An 11710-nucleotide genomic window follows, 5' to 3' on the forward strand; every position below is an offset into this window, starting at 1 on the left:
TTCTGCTTTCAAGGATGCCAAACGCTTTATTCATAAAAGCACTACAAAATACAAACCGGAGAACTAATATTATAATTAGTTTTATGCCCTGCATACCAAACCCAACGTTGTTATAATAATTAGTTGTTATAATAATTAGATTTGCAAATCTGTGTTAGCTTTTTTGTTCTTCTTTGGTTTACTATGCAAATTTGTGTAAGTTGTTTTACTCTTGATATATAGTACTTCGATCTTTTAAACAAAAACAAATAGATAGTACTCCAAATCTAATTAGAAGCGCTAATTAACCTTCAAAGTTGAACAATTTGTGTGTGTGTGTGTGTGTGTGTTAAAATAAGGAGGAAAGTCCCCAGACAACGTCCTAACTCAAACTATCAGAACAAATTTGTGTTAAATTGTTTAGCTTTTAGTTTATCATGCATATTTCTGCTATGAACTTTATACTTATGAAAATTACAGTGTAACTAGCTACCTAAAATTTAGTCATGTTGTACATCAACTTGCGGCCATTAGTTTATCATTGTGAGCCAAGAGTCCATCTTATTGGTCATATTTTGACGACTAGAGAGTTATGATCACCCATCATTTGATTTGATATCAAGAGTTGAAATTAAAAATATTAAAAGCACATCTATTTATATTCCACTCTTAATAACAAACCCAAAAATAAATAATTGTGCATTTTTTTTATCAATAGCAACCAAGACAAACTTTATATGTGAGCCAAATACTCAGCTCAGCTTACAAGCATTTGTTTAAGGATAAATTTGGTCTTGGACAATAACAACAAACATGCATGCATAATATATATATATATATATATATATATATATATATATAACAAATCAATAATAGTCTTCCTCGCTAGGGTTTCTATATGTATCATTATCTGAGATCTAACCTTCCTTGCGAGCTGCCTTAAAGAATTTTTGTCAGCGAATCCTTGTGCTGAGCTCACGAGGATTTAGTTTGCTTCTCTCTCTCTTTCTCTCATTGTTTTTAATCCTCATTAGTTTTATAGAGGAAAGAGACAGTAAAAAAATCTATAAATAAGACCGAATCCCTTGGTTGTTTTTTTTTTAAAGGGACTAGCTGGTGGGGAAGTGGCCAATTCATGGCACTTTATTCTTTTGGGAGTCAGAAAGACCTATAAAGACATTTCAAGCACCTCTTGACTACCATCGTGTGATTCACTAGCGTTATGAATTGAACACAGAACAAACTATGTGGAATACATGTCTGAAATTCATCTCAACCACTGGACCACTCCACGGTGGTTCGAATCCTTTGGCTGTTAATTGTTATGTTTTGTTTGTCAACACACTTAGCTAAGCCAAACAGGCTTTTCTTTCTTTAAAAAGATAACATAAATTCAAGAAGAAAAAAAAATTCAAAGGAAGATGAAAAATATTCCAAGTGCCACTTCATCGTATTAAAAGAAAAATTAGTTTAGGGAAATATATAAATATCTTAAGATATTGATGACTACTTTGTCGTAGAGTAGATGGAACCTGCAATTTACAATGACTAGGTACCATCACCACCAACTAATTAAGACAACCATGTCGATTACAAAGCTTTTATATAAACATTGTGAATTTAATATGAACCACTCGAAAAAAAAAAATTGAACAAATGATGACCAACCAATTTCATATTAAAATCTAACCCTTTAAAAAAAAAAAAAAAGACAAATTCAAATTCCTAACTAGCTTCGAAAGCAAAGATGCATCTTTCGTCCCCGGTTTTCACACCTGAATTTTGGATGGACAGTTACCAAATGTCATTGGTATGATCTCATGATGTTAGAATATATCATCTTATCTAACAAAAAAAAAAAATAGCCTCCAAGCAGCCCATGCATGGTTTTATGATCTAATTAACCTTTAAAAATTCCACAATGGAGGAAAGATTACTCGTGCAATGAAAATAATAAACTACAATTGGAACTCAAACAAGCAATATACTTTTTTTATAGCATAAACAAGCAATATACTTAACATGAAGGAAAATACAAGCATACATATATATCTACATAATTTTTAATTTTTTACAACAATCGCATATCGTTTTTTTTCTTCTTTTCTTTCCGTTTGAATTCTAAATGAAATGATGACATCAGTAGTGGCTCCAAATATTGTTGGGCATGCCGACATCAGATAGGTAGTTTTCTGTACTTCCTTCCCCAAGGCTTGGTGATGAGCCATCCAAAGTAGGATAAGTGGTACTTTCCATCTTGGTAAGGTGACTCAAAATAGCTTTTAGCACCTTTTTGTCACATGAAAAAGGGTCAAGAAAATTGGTCACATTTGGCAACCCTCCAAATGTGGTTGTGTTGGTATTATTATTGTGCTTGGTGGGTATGTTTGGTTGAGAACTGGTGATGTCAGTGTGTGTGAAAATTGGGTTGGTTTGGTTCTGGGAGAACATGGAGAAGCAGGGCACTTGCTCATACTCTTGGGGTTGAGTCTCTGTGTGTGTCTGAGTCTGAGTTTGGCCATCGAAACTGATGTAGGAGTCCATCAAGGCAGGCAGAGTTAAAGTGCTCGTGTCATCGTAACAGCTAATTCCCATGCTGGGTTTGGCAGCTATCTCTCGGTTTTTATAAAGCACTCTGCACAAAACCCAATCTTCCTGCATCGGAAACTATTTTTGTTAATAAGTGAAGCATAAAAAATAAAAATAAACAAAAAGTCAAAAACCGAAGTAGATAAATTTTCGGTGTATCTCGAATATCTACTATACGACTTTTATTATTATTTCCAAGAATAAACCTGTGAATTGCGTTTTGATACATGTCAATTAACAATCAGCTCTAGCAGCCACTAGTTACAATACTTTAGGTGAAGGGACAAATTATTCCTTGGAATTTAAATGGTAGGAAAGTTGAACATAGAAGAAATTAGAATGCATTACAGCCTATGTGAATTAACTATATTAATACACTTTCCTAAGATGTTACAAACCTACATATAATATATGAAGAAGGATCTGCTTGGGTCAGCTACCATCAAGATTAAATTTTCCATATAATTTACGGAGTGTTGACAAGTGGACAAAAATATAGGTTTTGGCTATGGAGAAATACAAATATTTTTAAAAAGTCAAAGATCTTAATACAAATAATGAAAATTCTTTTGTAAGATCCCACTTGCTAATTGCCACACAATTACCCATTTAAAATTCTCAGCAGATTACTAGTTGGAAATATATATGTATATATAAGGTAATGTTAGGTAGACTACATTTGTAAGCTAAATGATGTATCACCAATGAAAAGTAATCACGTTAATCAACACTTAAATAATAATCCAATCATCGACTTTTATGTAATTTAATTAAAAAATTAGTATTATCCATATATATATATATATATCCCGTATATAAGACTACATTTTCTGATTGTACCGGCTGACCTACTTACTATCAGAGTTTATTTGCATTTAATTCTTATAATATTAGGGTGTTTGTAATATGATCGAAAACAAAGCATGATGTATTACGAAAGTTGTTATTGGCACTAATTCCTTATAAAAAAAATACAAGGTAGAAATTCAAGAAGTGTAAGATAACTTCTGAAGTGACAATAAGATTTCCGAGTATTTTGATTATAATTGTTAAAATCTGACAAGGAAAAAGAACGGATCGATGTAGCATACCTTGAGAGGAGAGATTTCAGGAGGACTAAGAGGACCTTCAAGCCGAAACTCATGCATGACCCAATCGGATTTTCTGCCTTTGGGAGCTCGGCCCTGGTAGAAGACCAAGGTTTTTCTCATCCCAACAAGGATTCCTTTGCGACGGATTGACCTATCTTTTCCTGTGGCCTTCCAATACCCTGTTGCAGTTGCACGGTTTGTTCGAAGCCCTGTTGCATATTTACGATCACGCTGACTGTAGAAGTACCATTCTTTCCTTCCCACACATGCACTTTCTGCAAAACATCATCGCTTAATGAGTCACCAATACTGTTATTTGGACCATATTAATTACCAATCACTTTACTAACCACCTTTCTAATAGGGACGTAAATTACATGGGTGAGTGAGAACTCTCTCTATTAAATAAGTTATGACAGTAAATCTGATAGAATGCGTACAAGCGGTAAAACTAACCCTAAATTCTAAACTCTGAGATAAACGACATCATGCAACAAAAAGACCGTAACCCTAAAACCTAAACGTTGAACTCTGAAACAAACAACAACATGCCACATATATTCTTTTCTTAATATGGGTTAAAACTTAATGATTATGAATAATAGTTTGTGGGAACAATTATAAAACATAGCTGGAGGATTTTCAGAATATGGATATTTAGGACATGGAGGATGAGTTTGCTGAAGGCCTACCCCAGCTGGAGCCGAAGGGACGACCCCAATTCAAACAAGCACTATTTTTTTTCCTTGCCATGCATCAATTAATTTTTAAATGATATATATGTCTGTATTTTTTTATGTATAAATTCATACCATTGGTATATTTTTCAGATCGAATCTGGTTTGTTCCAGTTTCAATTAAATTAATATGCAGTGACGTCAACCGAAGACTTCTTGATAACCAGAACAGGGCGACAAAATAGAAAATGGTGGTGACTCATCATCATCCATGGCCAAAATAGCTGAACGATATCCAGCTATTATGCAGTTGATGAGGGGTCAGTATCCAAGTCTCAAAAGAAAATTATTGAACATAAAATGCCAATTGCATGCCCAAGTCACCTAAAGGTTTCTTCTTTTTTTCTTTTTTCTTTTGTGTAATTCACAAAAGGTTTCTTTGCTTTAAAGTGTGAGTTGATCATGAATCATGCATGGGAAAGAATTGTACCTTTTCACTTATAAAAAATCACCTTTACATATATGAGCGATTATCAATTATTTATGCATGTAAAGACATTTTTACATATATAAAAGTCAAATGTCGATGTATGTATAAAGTGGAACGACGACCAATAGTTATGCGTTGAAAACTGTTAGCAAGAGAACTTCTATCAGATAACTGTTTTGTTATAATTAAACATAGAAGTTTAAAGAAGAATATGTTTGAAAAATCAAAGGAGATATGATTAGAGGATGATGGTGACAAGCCCTAAGCCTTCTAGTGGTTGGGGTGAGGATGAGAATACGAAAGTTTAATTCCTTCCAACCTGGTTGGATACACGCGTGTGGATGCAATGGGATGGAAACTAGACTTTGGGGTTTGCTTTATATATCACAAATTTTGGTTGGGAAAAATACCAAGAACTTCCATTTCTTCAAAAAGAAATGATTAAGAAATTTTTGTATTATATAATACAAACTAAGTAAAGATAGGACCATGGGAAATGAATTTGCCAATAGATATTTGGGAGCTTCCGGACGATTCAAAGCAGCTTTATTCTGTAGCTTGCGTTTCCACTGTCTTCCTCAAAGATGGTGGTAGGGACCATGAGTTACAGAATACATAATCGCATATATTCTAGTTATATTATTAGTGAAAATTAATGTTGCACTTGTGAACGAAAGGGAAATGTACTATAGAATATATATATATATATATTATTTTTATATATATGCATATTTACCTATTTATTATATTTACAGATGGTTGCAAAATACTAAAAATGTTTATTGTATACATGCGCAGACGCCTAACAGGTATAAATAAGTATGGACTCTAAAAATGGAACATACATCCATCAAGCATGGTTCAAATTAAGTTGTTTACCTCCATTTATGAAATGACTAATATATTGGACCACATGAAATAATAATTTTTTTCTACAAGTGTAGAATTTTTTTGTGTAGTGGTACCAAAGAAGATCAAAATATTGTTAAACATGCTGCTGTTAACTCCCACAATGAGGATGGATATGGAAATGAGTTAGTTTTAGGCCATACCAATATTTGATTCCCTCCCATGTAACAAAGCAGAAGAAAGTCAAATTGCTACCATAACTAAAGTATGTAGTTTATAATTATTTACTAACATGTGATTCGCAACCTAACAAGAGGATCTTACAAAAAAAGGAGTGATAGTTTATCACACATAAGGTTTATTATTATCATCTAAAATCCATTGTTCCATCCAAAGATTAAAAGCAGCTTACAAAGCATGAACGAGGACTTAATTAGCTCTTTAATTATACCCAATCTAAAATGTTTGCTTAATCCAGCAAACCCTAAAAGAAAATGGAAAGCAAAAGTTCAATTTATAGAGGATTAAAAAAAGAAAGAATAAAATAACTGCCTAGAATTCGTTAAGCAACTTGGATATTATTGTACTATTATTATTAAAAGTTTATTCCACGTACTTTTGAATTTTGAACATTTATCAAAGTACTGCATCAACAAATTGTCTGTTGTAATTTCTGATGAAAATTTGAGCAACTCTAATCACAATAATTGCGAGAACAGGCTAATATATCAGCATCACTTTTCAATCCGTCACATGATAATTGGTCCACTCGAGGCCATTTGATTTTATCAATTACAAAATTGTGGCAGGGCAGCTGCAGGAACACACCACTTTGAAAGCCCTAATTGTATGAATTTCTAACCAGTCCAGTTGCTATCACTACCTCACCCCCACAAACTTGGGCACAAACACAGCCAAAGAAAAATAGTATTTATAGAGTTGCCGATAGCTATATGTATACATATTTTCAAGAAAAAACATTTTCAACAAAAAAAGAGCTGAAAACAGCAATACATGTAATCCTTTTTCACCCTCTTATTCCTGGTTAATATTTATAAAATATGGGAGTTTATAATGAGGTTATTAATACATATATATATATATATATATATGCATATAAGGATTACTGAACTTTTTGCATGATCGCTATACACACACACACACATATATGTGTTTGTGCGCGTGTGTGTATATATGTATAACTTCCTGCAGAAGAAAGGAACATAATATGTGTGTGTGTGTGTGTGCGCGTGCTTGTATATATGTATATGTATGCATGCATGTATGTATATTTGTATATGTGAAACTCAAACTTACCAGGGATATCCCATGGCTCAGACTTGTTGAGGTCAACTTCAATCATAAGGGTTGAGTCAGATTGAGCCACCTTCTTCATCAAATAGTCACACACAAGCTCTTCGTCTCTTGGATGGAACCTGAACCCTGGTGGCAACTTTGCCTCCACCATGCTTATGTTGCTCATTTTCTTCAGAGAGAGAGAGAGAGAGAGAGAGAGAGAGAGAGAGAGAGAGAGAGAGAGAGAGAGAGAGAGAGAGCAGAGGAAATGTTTTGTCGCGAGAGATCTCAATTCTCAGAGAAAGAAAGGCAAGTGGGAGGTGTATAAATATGAAAAATAATCAGGGGAAAACGAAGAGGGGTTTAAGTCAACTAGTAATTCCGTGTAAAAAGCTGTTAAAGTTTTGTAGGATTTGATTAGCACAATCCATCTTTTAGTTTGCCTACGTGTCATGATGATGTGGACAAACCAAAATCAACCTGCAGACGTGTACATTAATAACTGGGGTGGGGTTGGGGGAAATTTAGTTGAGTTGTTTTTGTTCCCCTGCGCTTTCAATCTTCTTGGAATTACTTTATATTGTTATTAGGCTAAAGTAAAAAAAATTACCTTAATTATTGAGGTCACGATAATTTCATACCTCATCTTTTAAAATTGACAATGTCATACCACATCTTACGAATTTGTGACAATGTCATACCTCCGTCAATTTTTCTGTTAATTTTTCTGTTAAGTGTTGATGTGGCAAGAGACGAGGACCACTCACTAATCCAGCTAGATTAAAAAATAATTAAATATTAAAAAATTAAGAATAAAAAAACTAAAAAAAAAATTCCTAGGTGTGCGGCATCCCCTTTCCTTCACCCGCACCAATTTCAATTTTTTTTTGTTCTTCTCTCTCCTCCTTCTTCTTCTCCTGGGCTGAAGCTGGATTTGTCACCTTTTCTTTTTTTTTTCCTTCTTCTTCTTCTTCTTGGGTCGAAATTGGGTATGAATTTTTTTTTTCTTTTTTTTTTTTGTTTTGTTTTGTTTTTTTGTTTTTTGTTTTGTTTTGTTTCTAGGTTGCAGGTAGAGGGAAAAAGGGACGAAGATGAAGATAGGGAGGAGACAGAGAGGGTTCTTCTTCTTCTTGGGCCGGAACTGGGTTCGAAATTTTCTTTTTTTTCTTTTTTTTTCATTTTTGTTTCTGAGTTGCAGGGAGGGAAAAGGGGAAGAAGATGAAGATGGGGGAGGAGAGATGAGTGCGCGTTGGGTTGGGGTTTTTTTTTTTTTTCTTTTCTTTTCTCCTTCTTCTTCTTCTTCTGTAGGAGGGGGTGTTTTAATTTTTTTTCTTCTTCTTCTTCCTTCTTCCTTCTTCTGGGTTGCAGTTTGGATTTTTTTTTTCTTTTCTTTTTTCTCCTCCTCCTTTTCTTCCTCTTTGCCTCCTTCTTCTTCTTTTGCGGGTGGGCCGGGATGGGGGGTTGAGTTGATGGGTTTTCTTCTTCCTCTTCCTCCTTCTCCTTCTTCTTTTCCTTCTTCTTATTCTCCTCCTTCCTCCTTCTCCTTCTCCTTCCTTCTTCTGGGGTTTTTTTTTTTTTTTTTTTTTTTTTTTTTTCTGGGTTGCAGTTTCCATTTTTTTTTTCCCTCCTCTTCTTCTTCCTCCTCCTTCTTCTTATGTTCTTCCTCCTTCTCTTGGGGGGGGGGGGGGGTGGGGTTGGGGGGTTGGGTTTTCAAATTTTATTTTTTTTTACTTTTATTTATTATTTTAATATTTAAAAAATATTAAATTTTTTTTTCTTTTAGTTTTTAATAATTTTTTAATAGAAAGTGGGCTTCGAATCAAGCCACGTCAGCACTTAACATAAAAATTAACAGAAAAACTGATGGAGATATGATATTGTCACAAATTTGTAAGATGGGGTATGATATTGTCAATTTTAAAAGATGAGGTATGAAAGTTGTGACATCCCGTCCCGGAAATATCGAAACGCACGTGTGAAATGACTAAATTACCCCTAGTTCATTTTTTTTTACATTATTGGTTGTTTTGTGCGTTGTGGCATGTGCTGGGCCACGCACACACACATTCACACTTCTTGTCTTTCTCTGTCTCTGTCTCTCATCTCTTTCTCCCTTCCCGTTCTCACCATACGTACGAACAAACCCCAAAACCCCTCAAACCTTAACAGATCGAGGGAACCAAGTACACCATCAAGTTCGTGAGGCTGAGAGGAGTCCAGTGGTACCATTTTCAGGTAAGGACTTTGACGTTTTCACGTCGATTTTACAAGCTCCGTTTTAGTCACTATTCATGCAAGATTAATCTAGTTAGTTTTTGGACTTTTGAAGCTTGTAGATGTGTTGGTGAGGTCCCAAGGAGCTTGGGAGTGCATCGTTGGACGGAATTGGACGTCGGAACCACGAACTGTAAGTTTGGCCGAATTTTCATGTTTTTGAAAAGTTTGTTTTCGTTGTTTTTAGGCCCTAAAACTTGTCCAACGTGGTAGATTATGTTTAGGGCTTCATTTTGGTATAAATTACGTGAAAAATAGATGAAAAACGAAGGAGAATAGTGAGTTTAAAGTTTTCCCAGTTTTCCGGTGACCGGAGTCCGGCGAGGGTAGGCCGGAGAAGAAACAGGAATATTCCGTTAATTTTAACGGAATATTCCTAACGGCAGTAACGGTATCCGGTTAAGTTTAACGGAATATTCCGGAATTTTAACGGAATATTTCTGACGGCGTCAATTGACACCGTCAGTGTGCATGGCACGTGGCCGCGCGTGGGGGCGCGTAGGTCCGTGCCTATTTCGGCGCGTGGGGGCGCGTGAGAGGTCCAAAAATTATTTTAAAAATATGGTTGTGATCCTGAGGTTGTGTAGAGCACGTTGGTATATTCATTTGTCCATTTTGAGCAATGTATGAGAAGTTATTACGAGAAGTTGGTTATGTGCTTTAAAGTTAACGTTTTTATAGCTATTTCGCATATAGGTGACACGTACCCCGAGGACGAGCGTGCACACGCGAGGCAGGGGGGCTACGACCCTTCTACATACCAGTGAGTGGGCTTTTGGTTTTCCGTATATACCTATATACTATATTTTCCCAGAAATTGATTTAATGTTTAATAGTTTATGCCATGCATTACATTATCATTATTCATGCATCGTTGGTTGTGTTAGTAGTTGCATATATATATATACATATGCATATTGGGTGCTGTGGACGCACAGGTAAGTGCCAGGTAAGCGTTATTCACGTTTATGTTTCAGTAGTGGTTTGAGATAATTAGAGAGCTCATAACCTGCACCCCCGGTGTTAGTGCTCCTGCCCGTGGCCAGGGCACAGTCCTTCACGTGATGTTCACCTCCCGCACCTTATGCTCACCTTGGACTCAAGGTAGGTGCACAGGCCTGTCGTACAGACCACTTTAGGTGGTTCCGACTCGTAGGTGACCCGCGATTATTCGCCCAGTCTTCACGTGATCGTAGCACTTATTTACACCCAGGCCTGTCGTACAGACCACTTTAGGTGGTTCCGACTCGTGGGCAGGTTTAGACATTGAGATTGAGATTTGAGCTCTAGATGCAGTCGTACAGGTCACGTTAGGTGACTCCGACTGCCAGATTATATGATATTGATATGTTTATACCTGGGCACTTGCATATCGTTATGAGATTTCGGCATGGCATATTATCGTGTATGATTGACATACCTCTGAGCATATTTGGTATATGTTTTATGTGTATATATTTCCTGGGAAGTATACAGGTTTTACGGCGAGGGGTTAGAAAGTATTTTATAAATGGTTTTCGAAAGCTTTGTTTTTGCCCACTCACGCTTTTGTTTTGCGCCCCTCCAGGTTCTAGTTGAGTAGCAGTTCCGGTGGTTTCCCAGAGGGCTTTTCCGGCACTTCTGACAGACACCTATCATTGTAGGGTCACCTTCGGGTGAACTATTGTCGCATATTTTTCTTTTGGACTGCTGTTGGCTGGCTTTGAATTTGTGACTCACACGCTAGCACTTGTATTAGTACATTGTATGCTAGTTGTTTTTTTTTTATTTACTCGTACTTTATATTACTACTTTATTAGCTTCCGCACGTGCACATGGCTACGTCACCTTAGTGTGACGGCCAGCACGCTCCGATCTCGGTCGGGGTGCGTCAGTTTGGTATCAGAGCCTAGGTTTGGCAGTCCTGTGTCCTTGTGAGTATTCTAATGGTTTTGGTGTCTTCTGTCAGAATTATGCCTCCTCGTCGGGAACCACGTCGTACTTCTGAGTCTAGCTTCCCCGATGTTGCTCAGTTGGGGGAAGTTATTGCTACAGCTCTTCAGTCAGTGATGCGCCCTCCCCAGAGGACTCCTCTGGAGACTATGTACAATCTGAAGTTGGATAAATTTAAGGGCAGTGAGGGGCACGAGGGCGCAAAGCGCTGGTTAGAACATTTAGAGAAGACTTTCCGTGTGCTGCATAATCAGGGGAACTTGCCTATGGAGAGGTGGGTCGAGACGACCTCATGGTTTCTGGATACGGAGTCGGCAGCTTGGTGGGAGCAGGAACTTCGTAGGTTGACTCCAGATCAGATGACTGATTGGAATGTTTTTACGGATTTGTTCAAGAGAAGGTATGTGCCCCCTGAGTACATTGACCGTAAGAAGCAGGAGTTTACCGAGCTAAAACAGCGGAAGATGTCGGCGAATGAGTACTACCGCAAGTTTACGGACTTGTCTCGTTACCATCCTGATGTCGCCGGTAAT

General features: G+C 36.6%; 1 protein-coding gene across 1 annotated transcript; it reads right to left on the reverse strand.

Annotated features, from left to right (window-relative positions):
• Nucleotides 1-1964: 1964 nt before the first annotated feature.
• Nucleotides 1965-7213, reverse strand: LOC137730228 (NAC domain-containing protein 21/22-like). The gene is made up of 3 exons (XM_068469294.1): nt 6993-7213; nt 3660-3934; nt 1965-2634 (listed from the first exon to the last, which is right to left on the reverse strand). The coding sequence occupies exons 1-3, from the start codon at nt 7156-7158 to the stop codon at nt 2119-2121; spliced, it is 957 nt and encodes a 318-aa protein (XP_068325395.1). The 5' UTR covers nt 7159-7213; the 3' UTR covers nt 1965-2118.
• Nucleotides 7214-11710: the final 4497 nt, after the last annotated feature.

The sequence above is a fragment of the Pyrus communis genome, chromosome 3, assembly GCF_963583255.1.
Source record: "Pyrus communis chromosome 3, drPyrComm1.1, whole genome shotgun sequence".
NCBI classification, from domain to species: domain Eukaryota; kingdom Viridiplantae; phylum Streptophyta; class Magnoliopsida; order Rosales; family Rosaceae; genus Pyrus; species Pyrus communis.

Excerpts from the sequence above, each read along its gene's own strand:
- LOC137730228 (XM_068469294.1), bottom strand. The coding sequence starts at position 7,158 with ATGAGCAACATAAGCATGGTGGAGGCAAAGTTGCCACCAGGGTTCAGG. Across the intron at positions 3,935-6,992 it reads TGAGCCATGGGATATCCCTG|AAAGTGCATGTGTGGGAAGG; the intron begins GTAAGTTTGAGT and ends GATGTTTTGCAG. Across the intron at positions 2,635-3,659 it reads CTGAAATCTCTCCTCTCAAG|GAAGATTGGGTTTTGTGCAG; the intron begins GTATGCTACATC and ends TTTCCGATGCAG.